The sequence below is a fragment of the Rhea pennata genome, chromosome 14 (genome assembly GCF_028389875.1).
Source record: "Rhea pennata isolate bPtePen1 chromosome 14, bPtePen1.pri, whole genome shotgun sequence".
Classification (NCBI taxonomy): domain Eukaryota; kingdom Metazoa; phylum Chordata; class Aves; order Rheiformes; family Rheidae; genus Rhea; species Rhea pennata.
In genome coordinates this window covers 19,811,385-19,831,572 of record NC_084676.1, presented here as the reverse complement: position 1 = coordinate 19,831,572, position 20,188 = coordinate 19,811,385, and the positions used below count along the sequence as shown (strand labels likewise).

General features: G+C 41.4%; 1 protein-coding gene across 3 annotated transcripts in view; it reads left to right on the top strand.

Annotated features, from left to right (window-relative positions):
- Positions 1 to 19,125, top strand: part of RAPGEF6 (Rap guanine nucleotide exchange factor 6) — a 135,238-nt gene extending 116,113 nt beyond the window's left edge. For all 3 annotated transcript variants that reach the window (XM_062587800.1, XM_062587799.1, XM_062587801.1), the window contains 6 exons: positions 484 to 618; positions 2,326 to 2,439; positions 6,611 to 6,836; positions 8,822 to 9,333; positions 13,323 to 13,634; positions 15,226 to 19,125. In XM_062587800.1, the coding sequence (XP_062443784.1) occupies positions 484 to 618; positions 2,326 to 2,439; positions 6,611 to 6,836; positions 8,822 to 9,333; positions 13,323 to 13,634; positions 15,226 to 15,251 (1,325 nt within the window). In that variant the 3' untranslated portion in view covers positions 15,252 to 19,125. The remainder of the gene's footprint in view (positions 1 to 483; positions 619 to 2,325; positions 2,440 to 6,610; positions 6,837 to 8,821; positions 9,334 to 13,322; positions 13,635 to 15,225) is intronic.
- The last annotated feature ends 1,063 nt before the right edge of the window (positions 19,126 to 20,188 follow it).

Genomic DNA, 20,188 nt, shown 5'->3' with positions numbered 1-20,188 from the left:
CTGCTGAGAGGTATTTGTCCTTTGCTGTGTGTTCAGTATTAATCTAATCAACCTATCAGGAACTCAAACAAATTCTTTATCATGCATCTGCAACATGTTCCAACAGTGAACAAGAAATACCAAATTAACAGCTCTGCTAAGTACGGAGGTATACTGGTTTGCTGAGTGCTATATTGTGCCTTTAAGTATTGATCTGACGATTCCTGATTCAGAAGATATTCTTCTCTTAAACTTTTATTTGCTGTGATGCAACTAGTTTTTAACGCTGCCTCGAAAGTGTTGTGGGCGAGGATTTCCTCCAGGTTTCGTGCACTGTTTAGCCCTTTGTCAAAGCCCTGACTAGTGTTTCTGTTGTAATGGTTCCAGTTGTGACCTGTATGTTTCAACACATTTCAGATATCACCAAACAACCAACAGTAGCAGTAACAGCGGCCACTAGCTTGCAAGAAGAATACATGGTAAATGATTTTGCTGTTTTCACAGGTACAGGCTCCCCACAGAAGTCATTAAGCTTGTCTGAGGAAGTAAGTAGTAAGAAACAAACAGATGACACTATGTCTATGGCATCTTCTTTGCACTCCAGCCCTCCTGCTTCTCCTCAGGGCTCTCCCCGCAAAGGTATGTGTGATTACAAACCCCTGTGTAAACATCTGTCTGAGGGACCATCCCTCTGTGCTGTGGCAAAAACAGGGTGGACTGTGGCAGGAGTATTTTTTTGGTGATTAAACGTACTCTGAGAAATAACACTTGAGAACCTTCATGTAAAGAAGCATCACAACTTTCTGTGAATTGCTGATGAAAATTGTTTTCCAGTGCATTTGTTTTTCACCCTTAAAAGTTACCTGTTCTGTAAAAGGTAGAATAATTTTGTTCTTAAAACCTATCGGGAATTCTGCCAGAAGCATTTAAGCAATTTTTAAGTGCTTTGATACCTATCAGCATATCAGTTCAGATTCAGGTGGCCACTTAGGTACGGGGGAATCGCAGAACTGCAGATATCCTGAAGACAGTGTTGCTCAGAAATTGCAGCTGTTAAGACAACTTTTTTTTTTCCTCAAGGTTGCTGAAATATCAGCTGATTAGATAGTCTTTTTAGTACACTTAAGCGTTAGCTGCAGATGCAAGTCTGTTTGTGAATCTTGCCACCATTATCTCTTTCCCATTGAACGTCAGTGCTCTCCTTCACTCACTTGGTTTCGCAAGTGTTTAGCATATACAAGGCAAAGCAAATCAGAAGTCTGTCATTAAATTCATCATTCTGGAAATCTGCTACTTCTGTTCCTAATCCTGTTATAGTTTTAAGTTACGCTTTTGTTTTTAATGCTTTAATATATTTTATTATTACAATGAACCTAGCACGATGCTTTGAATAACCCTTTTCCCTCACTTACCAAGAATAATTTTAATCAAACTGGGTTTTTTATATCTATATGAAAATCTGCTGATATTGAAGCTTAAGAGAAAATAATTCTATGGAACAGTTTTGATAGGTACAGAAGTAATGCATCCTTCCAAATCCTGGAGACGCTATTCATATTTTTTGTTCTTGTGTACAGGGCTTTGCATACGTCCCTGTCTATCATGATGCCCTGAATCCCTTTGTTTTTGATACCTTCATCTTGAAAGACCAGCATCATTTCATCATTAGCCAAGCTTGGATGGGAGTTCATTTGCAATCTCTTACCACCACTGTGTAGTCAGCCAGTGTGGTCGGTGTTGAACAGCGTAAGGCATTTCTCCCTCCAGTGCTGCTTTCCGACTCACTGATGACCCAAAGCCACTGGATTGGCATGGCATGGCATGGCGACTTAATGCATCTTCTCACTTTTTTTAGTGGGAGATCAGGCTTGTCAGGTTTCATGTGAATCCACTTCTGCTGTCACAAGATGCTGTTTCCTTTAGGAGAATGTCACTTATTTTACTTAGACACGGTATATGTATAACAAATCCGATTACTTAGATCGTCAAAACGAGTTCCACTGAGATTTTTGAAATCACTTTTTTTTTTCAAGTGTGCTATTTTTGTGACTTTCATCTGGTTCTAAGAAAATAATACTTTGTTTCTTCGAGGATTATTTCATTAATTCAACTTGCTTTTAGTATATTTTAGCACTGATCGAATTGCATTAAGATAATAGTGCTAACAACTCATTGAACTAAAATTAGGTGCTTCACAGGCAGCTGAAATATCTAATTTTAGGCATGAACACATTTTATTGAATCTATAAGCAAATATGAAGAAAAAAGTTTAAAAATGAACACATTATTTTTACTGTTATTTGTCTTGTTATTTATCAAGATCTGCGTGTGTATACTTTCTTGCAGTTGGTAACATCCAGAGGTCTGATAACTGCAGTCAGATGAACCTGTCTGGGTCTTCCTCATCACTTGCCAGTGAGGCCAGCAACAAGAACAGTGGACAGCGCAGCTATGGAATAGGTGGGGCTTATTTGCAAAAGAAAATTCAGGAGATGATTATCAAAACAAGAGACAGTTCTGACATAAGTGAACAGGCAGAAAGCAAGGATTTGAGTGAAAAGGCAGACCTTGAGCATGAGCACAAGAGAAAGAAGGGAACCCTGTTTGGAAGACTTAGGGAAAGAAGTTTCTCCAGGGAAAGAACAGCTTTTACAGCAAAAAGGGAAGCAGAGCACATTCAAGCTTCAGAGAGGAGTGAAAACCAAAAGGACATAGACAGTGATACTCTGAGTACAGCAAGTATCTATGGCAACAGCAGTCTACTGACATTTTACTGTCTACAGAGGAGGCCTAGAAGAAGGAGGAAGACTATCTGATGTATTTTTGGAGGGAAGACTGATATCCATTTTATGTTGGATATACCAGTATAATCTAAGTTACATTAGCATTATGCATTTGCATACAGATTCATTAAAACATGTTTTAAGCTATTTAATGTACCTCCCTTCCATTCATATTTTCAAAAATAGAAGATAAATTTGTGTCAGTTGGACGTAATAAATTGCCCTTACAATGCAGTAAGGAAAATCAAGGAACAGGTATAGTGAAAGTTCTGCAGCTTAGCACTTTGCGAATGCTACTGAAGCAGTTTTAGGATGGTACCGCAGTAACTTCAAGCATTCTTTTGTTTGCCTCGATGGTGCTATTTTTGATCGTCCAAAGAATTTGCAGTGTGATGTAAATCAAATGCCCACTGACAGCATTGGTGGGTTTTGTTTGTATGTTTTGTATGTTTGTATGCATTTTCCTCTTTATTGGCCACATCTATTTTGCCCTTCAGCCAAGCTAAGATTAACATTTAGTCTGTTTATATACCTTTGCCGTGATTTAATAAGCCCAGTTTTCAGATAGTGCTAATCTCTTTAACAAAAATCAATCAGTCTTTTGGTCTCAAAGGCTTTGAGGTTGATGAAGAGTATCTTATAAGATGCACTGTGAAGACATTTCTTACTGCAGTTGCAATTATTTTGCTTCTTTGGAGTCTGTAAGACAAAATAAGTAGTATGAGGTATTAAGGTTTTTAATTAAGGGTTCTCAGTTCTTTAGTTTGATAAAACTTACAATTTTTAATGCTCACTGTTGTCAAATCTTATAGCCATAATATAGCTTAAAAACAGTAAAGTCTCTCAAGTTATGAGCTATATGCTCAGTGGTAGGAATACCTGGCTGCAGATGCCATGGTATATGATCTTTGTGTGTGTTGTGCGTGTTTTTTTTTTCTTTCTTTTTGGTGGGTTTAATAGCATCACTTTTTGTACTGATTTCTGTGTTTCACTAAGACTGTTTTTACAAAGCCTAGTCATGTCACATTTTCATGTAATCTTGAAGTAGATATATCACAGTCCAGCTCAAAGGCACATGAGGCACATGAAGGTATAGATGAAGTGAGAAGTTGAGTGATTGGCAGGATTTTAGGAAAAAATGCTTATTTGAGGGCTGTGCATCAATTATGTATTAATATGGTCTCCTGTAAGGAAAGATGACAAGGCTTTAATTCCAGACTCGTTCTACTATAAATGAAGTAGCTATTGATCTAATGTTTTCCAATAAAGGTTCTAATTGTGTATGTTTATGCACATGATGTAAGATATATCAGTCTGTTATCTCCCACTGAAGGCAGGGATGTATTTTTCCTGAGATGCAGTGCATTTGATACAGACAAACCCAATGGGAACTTTAAGGGAAGAAATAAACCAAATTTAAAGAAAAAAAATCATTTGAAGTTTATTGCCCTCAGTCTGCATAATAGGAACAACCCACAACTAGTATGTCAGATAGTTCTTTTAGGCAAAATGTTAACAAGGGCAAGTTTAACAGAGACCTGTTGATAGTTGTCTAATGATATTCTTTCATTTAAATAAATTAGGACAAAATAAATAGGACTGAAAAACCAGGAGATGATATAATGCACTTAAAAGTATGTCATGATCTTATGTAATGTACCTCTTTGGGCTAGTTCAATCATATCGTTACTTGAAGTAAAAGGAAACATCAGCAGCCAACTCTGTGCTTAGGGAATAGTTCCAGGTAGTGATCATGGCCTGGTATCACCTTGTGAAAGAACCTCCCAGTGTCCTGTGAGAGTTTTGTAGAGGTCCACTGACATCAGGCATGAGTGAGGGTCAGCGAGTCTCGAGGTAGTGCATGTTGCAAGGTCTTTCCTTCAGGGGAACAGCAAAAAAGTCATAGTTATCAAATAGGCTGCTCCTTCACCACTTGTGCACTGGTTGCTGGTTTCTTTAACATCATGTTCTGGTCAAGAAGGCTTCTGCAAGCCGGTATGGTAGGGGCATGTGGCAGGAGCTCTTCCATAGTAAAGTGGATGACTTTTGTGCTCAAAACCGTTTTTCAGGCCTTATTTTGTGCGAAGAGAGCTTGGGTTAATCACCGTGTAACATGCCATCAGACAACATTTATTGCCATGACAAGAAAGGAACAACTTGAAAAGGCAGTTTAATGCCTCTCGGGTCAGATGGGATCACTCGAATTTAATCGTTCCCTGCTAGGCTGCCATTTGCTTTCTGTAGCCTCACGGCGTGGAAAGATGAATTAAAATCTCTTGTGTAATGTAATTACAAATTTTCCTCTTAACTGGCCAAAGCTATATCTAGAACTAAAAAACTTAAAACTGACTTGAAAATGAGTATGATGAGAAATGCAATAATGTATGATCACGTTTGGGGTGGTTAAACTAGTTTGGATTATAGGAGCATTTGCCAGTCAGCGTCAAGCCCTAGTGTGCCGTTATTCCAGATTCTTTCGGGGAAAGCCTGACGGGTACGTGTGCACGCAGCCCTGCCGATGGATGGGGCCTCGTGCTGCTGGGGTTCCCCAGGGACAGGGTGCAAACCAGTCTGAGCCAGGAGCTGGGTGAGCGTGTTTGCACAGTATGAAACGTTTTGCAAGGTTCAACACCGTGCACACGTACTTGCACTGACAGCGTTTTGTTGTCCCACAGCATGACAGAATGAGCTTGGATCTTCCCGTAAGGTAGTGTGTGGATGTATCCAAAGAGATAAATACAGGCAGCTTGAAGTCTAAGCAGTCTAAATTTAGGATGTAGGAGGCCAGTTAGACACTTCAGTGGAGGAAAGTCTTGCAGCCTTCCTGAATTATAAGCCCTTCCTCACTGGAGGGAGATCAGTAACTAAACCTGCAAGGGCTCCCAAGCGTTGGTGCCTTCATAGCAGCAAAGATGCACTTGGCCAAGTTTGATTCATTTCAGTTCTTTCTCTGCTTCTCAAAAATGAGCAAAGTAAAGGGCCGAAGCAAGTTATTGATATAGTATTGTCCGTAGTAAAGACCCATCTATGGACAAGTACTTTTGCATCCTGAATTGAAGTAGCTATGCCAGCAAAAATCCAGGTTAGGCTACACCTAGCTAGAGCCTATGGAAATCTCTGATATAGTAGTTGCTTATGTGTTGGATGTATGGGGCTTTTATATGCAACTTGTGTTTGAAAAGTTATTTGAGGGCAAGGGTAAGCCAAGCAGAAAAAGTGCTTACGTATTTTGGTGAGGTCTTTAGCTGCTTTCCTTCTGTGGAATTAATGTCGTCGTGTGGTCCAGCTCCTGCCAAAGTTCCTCTCGCTTTTTCCTTCCTGATTTGTTAATTTTGGAACAAACAGTAAAGCTGAACTGGACCATATGGCCTGTACCCGAGCACTAACAGCTCACTTCTTACCTTAGTCAGCATCTCCTTCTCCACTGCCAAAATCTTTTGACTCAGTCACACACCAGTAGGGCAGAGGAAAGTGTGGGAAATGTGTCGGGCTTATATTATGGGACTTGGCGATTGCAAGGTTGGACCTGATTTATCCCCCCACTGCAGATACTGTTAGTGTTGGCTCAGCATTATGGTTTGGATAGCTGTGGAGGTCCATCTAGGTTATTGGTGTTACTTGATTACCTTAATAAATTACAGTGCTAGATACTGACTGATGATAAAAGCTTTAGTGCCATAAAAACTTGAGTGGGCTGATCCATTTAAGAATGGTAGGGGGTTGTTTTTGTTGCTTTTATTTATTTACTTTTATTTTAAATATCTTTGAAATATGTGCGTTAGTACTTCATTGTCATACCTAGTAAACTAAAATTGCTCATTACCTTAAATCTTCTCTTTTTCCCTCAGGCTATGCCCTCATACCTTCCACTAAGTCTGATAACTTCTCGGATTCCAGTCACAGCGAGATTTCCTCCCGCTCCAGCATAGTGAGTAACTGCTCGGTGGACTCCATGTCCGCAGCGCTGCAGGATGAGAGGAGTTTGCCCCAGTCTCTCATCGTCGTGGACTCGATGGGGGCAGAAAGGAAGGAGCATCCGCAGCCGCTAGCCGATTACACCCAGCCTTGCCCGGGGTAAGAAGCGGTTTGTTTTGGTTGGACTTGATGTAAGGAAGGTTCTTCAGTCTAGGGGACAGCTACAAACTTCACTGTGATTATTAAGCTATTGATAGATGCTGGGGAACTGGCTGCTCTAAAATACATGGGAAGAGCATACTTTCCCAAGAAACTCGTGGTATCTTTCAGACTGAAAGCAGCTTGCTCATGTCAGTAGGGTTCAGATGGACGTCTCTTGCAGGGAACTGCAAATGTGTTAAAAGCTGGTATAATATTTACCAAATTCCTTGCTGTGCAGTGCTGAGAGAGACTGCACAGTAAGAACAGGACGCTAGCAATTATCTGAGTCAGCAGTACCAGTCACCAGAATACTTCAGTGTGATTATTTTGGGCTTGCTTTTTAGGATTTTTTTTAATCCTCGCTACGGCAGACTGAGAGCTAGCTGCCACACTCTTGCAGAGGGTTTCTGTAGAGCAAGTGCTGTGATCACCTTAGCACCATCAGAACTTGTCCTGCGATGCCATTCTTGGTTCTGTTTCACAGACAGATCTTCAGCCTGGACCCACAGAATCCGAGTTGTAGGAATCTTTCTGGGATAGCCTATTCCGTCTTCAGATGTAGTAGGTTTTAGTCAATGAGAGATTCTCCTTACATTTCTAATCTCTACAGACCATCTGTAGAATAGTATTTTCTTATAGTCAAACACCATAAAGAGCTGTACCTTGTTTCTATTTATTTGACTTTAATGAACCAGTATTCTCTGGTATTTACTGTAAGAAGGATTAGTAGCATATGCTTTGCTAAGATAATACAGCTTTTAAGTAATTAGTTATTCATCTTATTTCTGTATACTAAAATGGGAATTTAAAGGCGTACTTAAACTAAAATAGTTCTCTTTTAGAAAAGGCAGAATGCAGATACTGAGATTTTAGTCAGCAAAGATGCAGTGTAATGAACTAAATGCCCCTTTGTACTGCGTTATTGTGGCACCTTCAACACTGGCTATAAAAAGCCAGGCTTAGTAATGAAGTACAGTGAATTGACTGAGGCCCTTGCTGTGTTCTGAACTCACTATTTTTTTGTAAATTAGAAGCAGATTGTTCAAAGTTTGTGGCTGTTTTATTATGCCTTAGTGAATTTTGGTGGGAACAAAAGAGTTTGTGTGCTGGAATTCATAAAATAGAAAAGCAAAGGAACAGTGAAGTTGTTTGCACGTATCTTAAGAAATGTTCCTAGATCCCATTATGTGTCAGTAAACTACAGAGGGGTAGTGTTGAGTTTTAATGTTACGCTTGCTGTGCGTTTTTAGTGCAACCAGAAAGACACTTCACAATAATGTCTGGCAATCATGTTTTTGTTTTCTAAATCCATTTAAACCTGTCTTTATTCTTTGATTATATGTTAATAGTGATTAGAGCTTTTAGAAGCTATTTTTTTAAGAAAAAAAAGCATTTTTGTTCTTGAGATTTCAGAATTTCTGCTGCTCAAGATCTTCCCACAAATGTTACCTATGCCTAGTAATTCCAAATATCATTGAAATATAACTACCTCTTCTCTTTGCCTGCACAAGTTTTTGTTGCTACAACCAAAAATGTTTTTATCCTAATTACAAGTACTTATTTTGTTTGTTTTGTAAATGAAAAGAAAAAGCTTAGTAGTCTGGAACTGAACTGTAATTACTCCTCTGCCGTAAGCTTTCTCTCAGGCCCGGTCTTGCTGTGGTTGGTAGAGGAAAGCCTCTAAGGACCGGATTTTTCTGACTCCGCAGTCAGGCCCCTAAGTGCTAGCGGCGGACTTAATCCCTTTGGGATGACGGCCCTACGGCAGTCAGGAATGATGATGGTCTTTGTTTTCAGTGCTCCTGTGTGTTTGACCTTGTCGCGTACATCTTTGAAACTCAGAGTTTGGTTGCCTTTAAAGCCAAATGATTATCTCTGAGTACATCGCTGCTATTTTAAAACCTAGTGAGCTTTTCTCTGATTTCTGTTGTTTTTGAACGTAGCTGGTCCCTCAGTAGGCCTGCCCTAATCAGAGGGATGGCTTTCACCTCGTCCATGAGCAGTGAGGAGATCTCCCACGAACACATCATGGTCGAGGCGGCAGACAGCGGCCGGGGAAGCTGGACTTCGTGCTCAAGTAGTTCTCACGATAACTTCCAGAATATCCCAAACCAGAAGAGCTGGGATCTCCTCAATTCTTACCGTCACACCCAGCTGGACGGACCTATAGCTGAAGTTGATCCCACAAATTGTTACTCTGAGGAGGCTTATTTATATTCTGAACCCTTTTCCAAAAATAACAGGCAGTCGAAAGCCAACCTGGAAGTCGATCAGTCTCGGCAGAGCTGGGCCTCCTCCAGCTCCCTCTCAGACACGTACGAGACAAACTATGGGACGATTAAGCGGAGGGGGCTGGAGAACTCTACAGCGGAGCAGACAGAGGTTTTGGACTCTAAACCAGGCTCCGATACAACTTACAAAACTGTTACTTCAAGTACCGAAAAAGGCCTAATAGGTAAGCCAAACCAACAGCTTATGGAAGCTTCCACATCTGTTTTGCATTTTGATATTAAGTTGTTAAGAAATGACATCAGCAGATCAGGGGACTGGATTGCATGTTAAATTCAGCTTTATCATGTGGTTTTAATCAGAACTGTCCTCAGACAATGTGGTTTTTAAACCACCTTCTTTTGGATTAGGAAAATTAAACTAATAAAACACTATACTTCCCAGTCACTTTACAGGTGTGCAGGAGAACTGTGTTCATGGAAATGTCAGGCAGTTCCTCTCTGCAGTACGACTTTCTGTTTTTTGGATTATTTGGAAACCCTCATCACTGCAGGCTTTCTTCTGGCAAGAAGCAATGAGCAGGGCTCCTTTAAGCATCCACGTAATACAGACCTTGCATGAACTAAAAAGGGAAGAGCATGATGACGGAGCGGTGCAGAGCATTCCCACCTCTCCAGCACTGTGGCACGTTTCATCTGCAGTACCTCTCTCTAGAAGCTCAGGGTTGAAGCAAATTCCCTTCCCCTCTTTCCTATGCTGCACTGCCATTTAGTTATACAACTGTAGTTTGGCTACAAAGGAAAAATTTATAAGATACCTTATTCAGAGATGCTGTTTTACTGAGCAGCATGCTCTTTTACTGTCGTAGTGAGGTCAGCTGCCAAACTGCCAAAACTAAAGGAACTAGGTTATGAACAAGATAAAACATGGAGTGCAAAGCTCTCTAAGCTTTCAGGCAAGGGCGCAACTGAAATGCAATTTAATTACTGAGTAGTTTGCTAAAGGGGTTTGTTATCAAAGGTAATTGCCTGAATAAATATCACATGTAGGATGCAGGTCTTTTGATTTCTGTCTTTCTTCTTGGCTTTGCAGAAGAAAGGTAACACAGTGAAGCCTGGCAGAAAACTTGCTCACAGCTCACTCTTGTGCGTGTTTTTGCCCTTCTATCCTTTCAAAACAGCTCATGAGCTCTTAAGCTATTTTAGGATATGGTGTTAGCTATTCAGTCTATTTTTCCTCAGACACAACTTTTCACTTGCTCTTGGTTTTGTTTACGTACTGCACCATATAGCTTTTCTTCCTTATGTGGTCATAGCACACTGGTAAGAAACACTTCGTGCCATAATTCAATAGAGTACGTATATATTCCATTTAAACACCGATCTAATATAGATAGATATGATTTCTGGTTTGCAGATGCAAATCTGCTAGTTAGGCATCATATAGTATGCCAAAGATAATTTAGCTTTATTTCACCATTTGCTTATTCTCTATGAACAGCTTGTTACCATAGTCTGTAATGACTACGTGAATTTGTAATATTGTAAACAAAATGAGAATCTTCAGTTCGTTTGCTTAATGAGTGCTAGTGTTGAACAGGCCCCAAAAGAATTGGCACAAGCTTTGCTGCCTGAAACCTTTAGAACAGTGCTGGAAAACCACGTCCCACATGCTAACGGAGGAACGTGGCCTTGGCAGAATCGGCAAGCGCGGTGGCTTCCTAATTTCCTCGGCGCTTCTACATTCTGCAGCACTGAACGTTTCTTAGTGCAACCTCTGCTGTTCAAGAAGAGTGTGGAATGATGACGTGCCGTTGCAGGACATCAAAATGAGAAAGCTTTTTCGTAGCTTTTCCCTCCAAAAGACTTTTGTAGCATATATTGTACCTTAGCTCTTCTGTGTTTGTGTGGTCTGTTTTTTGTTTTCCCCCAAATTTATATTGCTGCTGCTTAGTTCTATTTCCCTTAGCCGCTGTGTGGAACTTCACCATATTTGAGTAGATAAACAGCTGCTTTGGAGGGAGGATCTGTGATGTACTTGGTTTACGTCTGCAGTAGGTTGTTCTGTTTAAAAGGCAAGAAACACAATTATAACATTATTGTTCTAATTTTAGTGCTATATAAATAACTCTTATTCAGCAACGAAGAGGGTACTCAAGTTCAGATTTTAATTATTAGATAAAAATTTTTAACTAGCAGCAATTGTAAGAGAATTCCCAAGTAACGATCTAAATTTCAGATGATCACATCTTGCACTCCAGTGTTTTTGTCTGGGGACACCATTACATGGAGAGAGAGCAGCTTTATTTCTGATTGTCAGTAGGCTGGGAGCAAGAAAACAGTTGAGAATCGGTTTTAAGAAGAGAGTCTGATACGGTTTTTAAAAGGGAGAACACCTTGGTGGGAGCAGGACAGGCTAAAGGAGTCTCGCCAAGAAGGCGCTGCTTCGGCAGAGCCGATGCTCAGTTCCTCATGAAAGGTTTTCACAACCTCCCAAGGTTGTGGGTAGATGGCAGAAATTAGGGAGACATAATGGTGTAGATATTAAGTACTATTAAAATGCTTTATTTTGACAATATTTATAAAATAGTATGAATTAGAACTTTGTAAAAGTGCAAGTTATTTAGTTTTCTGCAGTAATAGAAGTAGGAATATTAGCTCATTTTTCCTTAAAATTGCGTCCACCCTTGAGAGTATTACTTCAGAACTAATGAAGATCAAAGATGAGGGAGGACCAGTCATTCTTCATCTCTTCAGGGAGAACAGAACTTCCTTTTACTTCATAGAGGCCCAGTGCTATTTAAATGAAATGTTTTCTTTAAATTAATAGTGTAAATCTTTGCATGTATACACACATAGCTGTTAAAACTCAGACTATGAATTTAGTTTTGTTTATTTTACATAAGACCAAGGTTTCTGAGCTCATCAAGTACAAACCGACTCTCCTTGCTTTAACTAATGCCCAGAATCTCACAAGTCCAGAACACAAAATAAGAAAATACTGCTTTATTTTGATTCTTTCATATGCTTGTAAGAACAGAAAATACCACAATTGTTGAAATTAATGGAAGTGTAATGAACATAAAGTATTTCAAATGCATCTGCATTTACATGGATGTAAATTCACTCAGCTAATAGTTTTAAAATTATCCTAGCTTTGAAATTATCTTGTTGCAACACGTACATGGGAAAAGCCCGATTTAACATGCATATTGGCCCTAAAATTGGGGAGGGGATTTACCAAAAAAAAAAAAAAAAAAAAAAAAGGAATGTAGAAGAGAGGTTGTGGAGATCTTCTCTGGAGATCTTCAAGGCCTGCCTGGACACAACCCTGTCTACCGTGCTCTAGGTGACCCTGCTGAGTGGGGAGGTTGGACTAGATGATCTCCAGAGGTCCCTTCCAACCTTACTGATTCTATGATTAATTTTGTGGAATGGACATTGCAAATAAATACTATTGGTTGTATTTTTTTTATGACTGTATAAGGTGTAATGGAGCTTTCCAAGGCATGTGTTATTATGACTATTCATGTTTATTCCTCACTTGTAAACAGAAAACTCAAACTTTAGGTTGCCAGTCAAAAAATTTGAAAATATAGTATAAGCCATTGTTTAATATTAGAAAATGCAAAATAATGAATGCAGGCTCTATGTATAGTTTGACTCATCGGAGCAGTTTCATATGATAGTAATTTTTTTTTCCTATAGCACAGGTGAGCAGATGGTTTAATACCAACTGATGCAACAGTATCTCTGTTACGAGGGCTTTGCGCTAAGCCGCAGACCTCTCTTTTGGTTGGTGAAGTGGATGTTGTTGACACGCAAGTCCACAGACGGTTCTTACTATCGGCCTGGGGCACGCTGTGCAAAATAGCTCTGGGCAAGTCGCCTCGTTTGCTCGGCGTCCGATGGGCAGGCTGCGAAGCGGAGCCGGGGCACCCGCGCGGCACCGGCGCCCGCGCGTGGGGCTGTGTCCGCCTCACTGGCGTTTTGCCTAACGAGTTCACTGGTTCTGTTGCTACTCTTGACTTCTCAATATAAGCGCGAAGCGTAAATGAAAGCATAAATATTTGCTCCTGACGTTATAACCAGTGTTTTCTGCATTTGCATTTTGTTATCAGTTTCTGTTTTGCCATTGTAACATTTCATGATTTTTTAACGTTTTGTTTTCTTTGTTTTCTTCTTTAACATTTCCATGGCTTATTTCTCGTGCCAGTGTACTGTGTCACCTCACCTAAGAAGGACGATAGGTATAGGGAGCCACCGCCCACCCCTCCGGGATACATGGGGATTTCTTTAGCAGACATAAAGGAAGGATCGCCCCATCACCCGCACCTCAAACCTCCAGACTATAGTGTGGCAGTGCAGAGGTCAAAGATGCTGCACGGTGACCTCTCTAGACTTTCATCGGCTTCTCTCGGTAGTGACCCGGTGGCCTGTATGTCCTCGAAGACGCCTCAGTGGCATGGTCGGCAGCCGTCCAGCCCCAAGCTAGCAGATGTGACTGACGCAGATAGTGAAGAGGATGGTACGTGCAACGTCTAACTCGGTAGATGTTAAGTGAACTGCTGTGTGGCTCTGGTCTGTGCAGTGTTTCCTTCACTATGATGTGCTCGGGTTTCTCTTAGTCGCCCTGCGCGATTGAAGCTTTCTTTAAATATACGCGTATGTGTTCGTGTCTGTGTGTGTATGTGTGTGTGTACATATACACATACACACACACCTGTGCACACATGTTAAAAAGAAGGCCTTCCATTTAGAAGAAGCATGCTGACACAAAACAGACTTTTATGTCCCAAAGTATAACCGAGACACTGAAGAGAGTGCCGATGCTATTTTCCCATAAATTCTGTCCCCTTTGAGTGGTGATGACAATTTAAGAGACGCTCTCAGGCTATAAACTACATGCCAGAAAACTCCAGTCTATTTGGCTTGATTAATTCATGTCCCACAGTTTAAGGTGGTGTTGGGATAGTGACCTAAAACATTTTGTTGTTGTTTTTAATAAATTTGGTGGGATTTTGTTCAACTCTTGATTCACTTCAGGTCCCTGTTCTCACATACTAGCATGAAGCTGCAGTGTTCCTGAACGTGCTTTTGGGGCACGAATGTAAAAAGCATTGAACAAAGAGCAGTAAACTTCTGATCTTGTGAACAATACCTTTAAAATTTGACATCTCAGCCTAACTTGACCTGACAGTGTCTCTTCCCATTAAGTTCTTCTTGACCTTGTTTGAAGCAACAGCCAGTGCTGCCCAGCACAGACTGTATCATGTGATCAAACTGCAAGCGATTTTTCTGGAAAAGATCGCTCTTACTGTGTGTCAGGACTATCTTCAGGCTTGGGGATTTGCCACTTAATTATCTGCTGATTTGCTTTAATACTTGTGCACTGATGTGATCTCTCCATACCGTTCGCTAGTGAACTGATTTTTTTAATAGAATATTGTGACTGTCTGCTTGAATTTCAGTCTGGCTTAAAATGAACATGAATTTTGATTTAAAACAATTTCTGAATCAAAATGATCCTATTTTGGTCTCTGTAATACTTCAACAGTATTTAACATATATGTTAGTATTGCAGTTCAAACTTACCTGGTAAAACCTAAAATTACCCAGCATTCATTCAGTTATGATGATAAATGTTTCTGATGATAAGGAAGTAATTGCTTCAAACACTATAATCTAATTTTTTTCAAAATTGAATGTACCTTTAGGTATACCTTTCTTACTATTTTTGAAGTGTCTGGTTAATTTTATCTGGAGTTCCTTTGCAAAGATTGCTGCATGTTGGAAAGTAATTTACTGGCTTTTCTTCCAAGTCGCTAGGTTTTGGGGTGTTGGGAGTTGCATGCTAAGTAGTATTTGGAGCGTGTAGGATTTTAGCTGTCTCTTTTGCAATGTATCTTTATTGTATAATAGCTCAGATGACCTAGGGAATTTTTTTAAATGGTTGTAATTAATATGTTGTGGTCAGTTAAGACGTTGGAACATCCAGTGAAGTAGTAGGCTTCACAAGGTCGCTGTAACCGAGTAGTGGGGCTCGGTGCTGTTCTGTGCAGGCAGTACTGAAGGTGGGTGACTGATGGAGTAATTTAAAGTTTCTCCTTTTTTTGCAGAAGACGAACAAGTATCAGCAGTGTAACGATTGGGCTATCTGTGTAAACCACTTCGAACCCGCAGGGCGTGGGAAGAAGGACCACACGATTCTGTTAGCTAACGCTAACAACTTGCTGCTACTAACCTCAGATGTTGTGTTTGCCTCTGCCATGGACAAGATGCAACTGGCTGGCTCATACAGCTCTGCCTTGCTTCAGTCTGCCACAGCCGAAGAGAAGTATTTCTGCCCGTGAAATGGGCAACAGTTTTCAAAGCACGGACGGACCAGCTGGGTACTGAAACCAGTATCACGAGATGGACCAGTCTTCATGCTTTTGGGGGGGGTCTAGTCGTTGACACCACTTGAAGCTTGGAAGCTTTCTTCTGTATAATACCGTATAATCCTTTGGTAGTTTTCCATCATCATCATTTTCTACGTTATAAATCTAAGAGTATTATTTTATGAACTTCAGAAAAATATCACAATGTCAGCAAAACTGAGGGACACTGCTGCAGTATCTAAAAGTAATTTATTAATTTAAAAATGTTTTGGGGAATTTCCTTTATTTTTTGTTGAGCGTGCTCTGGTTGGCTAATACGCATTTAATCGATGTGAGAGTAAGCTGGCTACATGTAAACCCTTGTGCTCTCAAAATAACCACAGAGAACTAGGGGCCCATGCAATGGGACGTTATCAGGTGCAGAAAGACTTGGAGTTTAGGGCGTTGGGGGGGTTGAATACTAAACCTTAAAGGAAGTAGTAGTCTGGTACAGCCTGTCCGCGCTGGGCGTGGAGGCACTGCCGCCTGCTGGTCCTCTCTGCGAAGGACGAAGCCAAACCCTGCAGCCCTGCGCCTCCTCCTTGGAGATGTTCTGATTGCCAGCTGAGGAGGCTGCTGGCCTTCTCCTCCCACCTGGAGTGATCCTTCGGGCTGTGGAAGCTGGAGCTCAGAGGGAGCTGCTGGGGAAGTCTGAAGCGTCCTCAGAAGAGCTTCAGCCAGATCTTCCCTGCAGAGTTCAGCGTGCAAAGCGTCTGGCTAGAAATCCAGACTAGGCGGGGTTGTGGGTTTTAAGATCATCCCATGCAATCTGGCCTTTTACCAGAGTTTACCCAGGATTTAGGTGCAAAGGTTACCTAAAATAAAATCATCACCTCCTTTGCACAGGAAAATTTACAAAACTGAACATTAAATGACACAATACTCATATATCTATATAATAAACTGTATGATTGAGTCCCCAGATCTGTTGTGCTCATCTGGAGAATACAGGTGGTCTCAAGGCCACCTTTAGTTTTTAATCTTAGGTTAAAATCCTGATGTTGCTCATGTCAATGAAAGTTTTGACTTCAAGTCAGTATTAACATGTGATAATGTAGTTTGATAGGGTCAGATAAATTGCTTATTTGATTTTACCTAGCCAACCAGAGTGCGTAGGGGTAAAACTGGAAATACCCGCATTTTCTTTCTTCTAGCACATGATGCCCCATTCTAGTGTTAAAATCAGACATGAATGTGTGAATATGTATTTAAACATTTAATTGTAAATCTTTGTTGTGATGTTTACAGCCTAAGCTAGAAAGAAGATGTTTGTCATTTTTACAGTGCCTCAAAAATTATTTTTACATCCTAAGTTGTGAAGAGCTTTAAGGTTTTTTTTTTTCTTTTTTTGTATGTGTATGTGGGGTGCAAGGTGAATGCAGCATTTTCTGCAAATGCTACAAGTACCAAAAACGACCCAAAGCCTTTGATGTGCTTTCCCCGTATCAGGTTGGGTGAATGCGCGTGACCACCCTGTGCTCGCGTTCATGACTGTGCCGGGTTCAATACCGCCCTGAAGCTGAACTTACCCTGTATTGATTATTACTCTGAAGTCCTAAATCAGCCGTGAGCTGCAACCCTGACAAAGGGGGGCCTAATTCATAATTAATTAGTTGGCTATGTTAATTTTTGGCACAAGCATCTGAGGAGTAGATGGTTTAAAAAAAAGAGCAATCATAGTAAAAAGGAGTGGAGGTTTTTCATTAAAAAATGCATTTTGCTTTCTTGAGGCCTTAATGAATATAACAAATTTGCACAGGCCTTAATGAGTAAAAATTAATCTAAGTGTCGAAACAGTGCAAGCAGAACAACTGTTTTCAACACATGCAATGCTGATATTACTGTTAAACTGGTATTTTGTGGGATATAAATCAAAAGTTCTAGCAATCCCACTGTAAGCTGCTGCTTAACTTTTTGAAGTGCAGTGCACAAGCTTAATGATTCATCAGAAGATCACGTGTTTTGTGCCAGGTAAATTAAATGATAACCTTTCCGTGACCTCAGATTTTGAACTGTAGTTTTTCAGCCTCTTGGACACGAGTAGAAGGGATAAAGGGTGGCTGTTAAAGTGACTTCCGTCTCCCCAGCGAGCCTCGGAGGGCTTTCCTCGCCGTCGCGCTGCGATCCCCGGGACCCCGGCCCCAGCGGCTGGCGGCCCGCGCGAGCCGCGTCTGCGGAAATTGCCCGTTTAAGCCCGATGTTTGCCCATCAGCAGCATCAGTCTGTTCTGCAGTACTTTTCAGGACACTGAAAAGTTTTTAAAGTGAGCGAAAGTCTTGCTAATCATATTTTCCTAATGTCCAATACAGCTGATGTAAATAAATCACGCGTAAACTATTGACAGACGCGCTCCTCCTCCTGCTTCTCCGCACTTGCACAGTGTGGCTTGCCTTTGCTTGTCCTGGCTGTGATATTTTTTGTTTGTTTGTTTGTTTTTTTAAATCAACCGATCACATTGATCGGGGCTGATAGCCAAATGTAGTGTGTCTGGTATGGGTTTGAAGAGACATTGTCCCTTTCTTCAGTAATTAAAAGGGAAGTCAGACTGTGGCTAGTACTGGTTATACACTGCTTTATTGAAGTGATGTCTTCTGGATCACAGGTTTTTTTAATTAGTACCTGCGCTGGGTTCCCTCAATTCCTTTCCTCTTTCCTCGTCTGACTTGTGATGGATGATTAAGATGCCTGAAGTGATGCTCTTCCACTGCCATGCCGGGATTTGCTGCTTTTCTCCTGTTCGTTTGCTTGTGGCTTGTTGTGGGTGAAAGATTTGTTTCAACTATTTGTGGTTTAAACATTAAGTATTTCCTCGTGCTATTTAAACCATGATCTTCAAATAATTCACAAAGAGACGTCGCAGCTCTGTGAACTGAACTGGCCTCTGCAGTTGCCGAAAAGGGAAAATTAGATCAGTGAGTCTCCGCGGACTGGTTTCACCTCCCATACGTACGATATAATGAAAAAGAAATTTCTGCAGATACTTGCAGTATGTTTTCTTTGAGATGCGTACGTGTAGGAAGGGAGGGGGATTTGCTAACGACTGGCACCGTGATGCTTTCCTTGGCTCGCTTGTTCTGCCCTTACTGGCGCGAGCGGTGTCGTAGTGGCCGCAGCGGGAGGAAATACAAATTTGTTGTTTAAGTTTTTATAAAGCATCAGAATTATATATATATTTTTTGAGATATACTTACCACAGCCTTCCCCAAAACAGAAGAAGAAAGGGATACTCTCTCTTCAGAAAAGCTTTACACATTATATTTTAGGGCGCTTGTATATAGGGTGATCTACCTGGGATTCCCATTGCAGCTTCCGCTTACGTTGTGCTTTTCATTGTTTTATCTTTATTTTTGATATCCCTGGAATGCAGTTTAGCTTGGTATTAATTAAATTTTAAATGTGTGAGCATATTGGCAAAACTGCACAGATGTAATGATATTCCAATAGCAATTGTACTGCACAAGTCAGTGATTGTAAAGTATTCTGTAACAAGCAATGTTTGTCTCCTATTTTTTGATACCTCTTACACTTATGTCTTTTAGAAAGACAGTGCCTCTGTATGCTTTTTGTATTTTTACTGAGTGATTGTAAATATTTGTTATATTTTTGGTTAAGAGAATGTTTAAAAGTACTGTTTATTATCCAATCTATTAATATGTTGGAATCAATAAACGATCTACGTACGTTAGCTGGTTCGGGCGGATCCTTCCCGGCGGCCGGGCGGCAGCGGGCGCGAGAGGAGGCGGGAGGACAGCGGCGCCCTGGGAAAGCCCCCTTCGGTCGCCTCTTCTCCCGGGGTCCCGCTTCGCCCCTCGGCGGCCGAGGCCCCGGGTCTGCTCGCAGCGTGTCCCGGCCGGGGACGAGCCCCGCCATTTATTCCATAAAATCAAATCAAGAGGAGGCAGCTTTGCTAGCGGGCGAGTTTCATCTCGGGCTTTTCTCCTGCTCCCTTTTTCCCGCCCCCCTCTTCTCAGCTGAGCCGAGAGCCCCTCTGCTCCGGGCAGCATCCCGGGGCGTCCGCCTCGATGGGCGGCGAGCGGCGTCCACCGGCGCTCCTGCTCGTTCCTCCGCATTCGTCAGAGCGGGAGAGCGATCACCAGTGTGACAATTTTGTAAGTCGATCTTGGCTGGGGAGAGATGAAGAAAGATGATAACTGAATTTCAGATGTGGATCTAGCTGAATTTAACGCTCATGAGCAGCAATAAAAATGAAGGTTGTAACTGCACCTGCAATTTCAAACCTCACAACCTAATTTTATATGCTCGAACATCTGTTTTAGGATCACGGCTGAGTGTCAGGCAATTGGCTTTTCTTGTTGTTTCTTTTTTCTTTCCCCCCCCCCTTAGACCCATCGGGCGTTTCTGGAGCCGTGGCCCTTGCAGCGGCGGTAGGTGAACGCACCTGAAGATGCGGCCCCTAAACGAGGCCGTAGGTCCGACGTTCGTGTCTGGTGCCTGCTGCCGGCTGTCGGGGGTCATGTGGCTGAAAGCGGTAAATGGGAGATTGGGAAGCGGAGGAGGCGCTCGGCAGCTATTAAGAGTTTCTCTCCTATTCCTAGAGAAATAAGCCGTGGATCGAGAACGCAATCCTTTTATATTGCAATATCTTCTGTGAGCTTCAGGGAATTTGCCTGCCTTATGGACAGGATCTGCTGTAAGCTCCTTT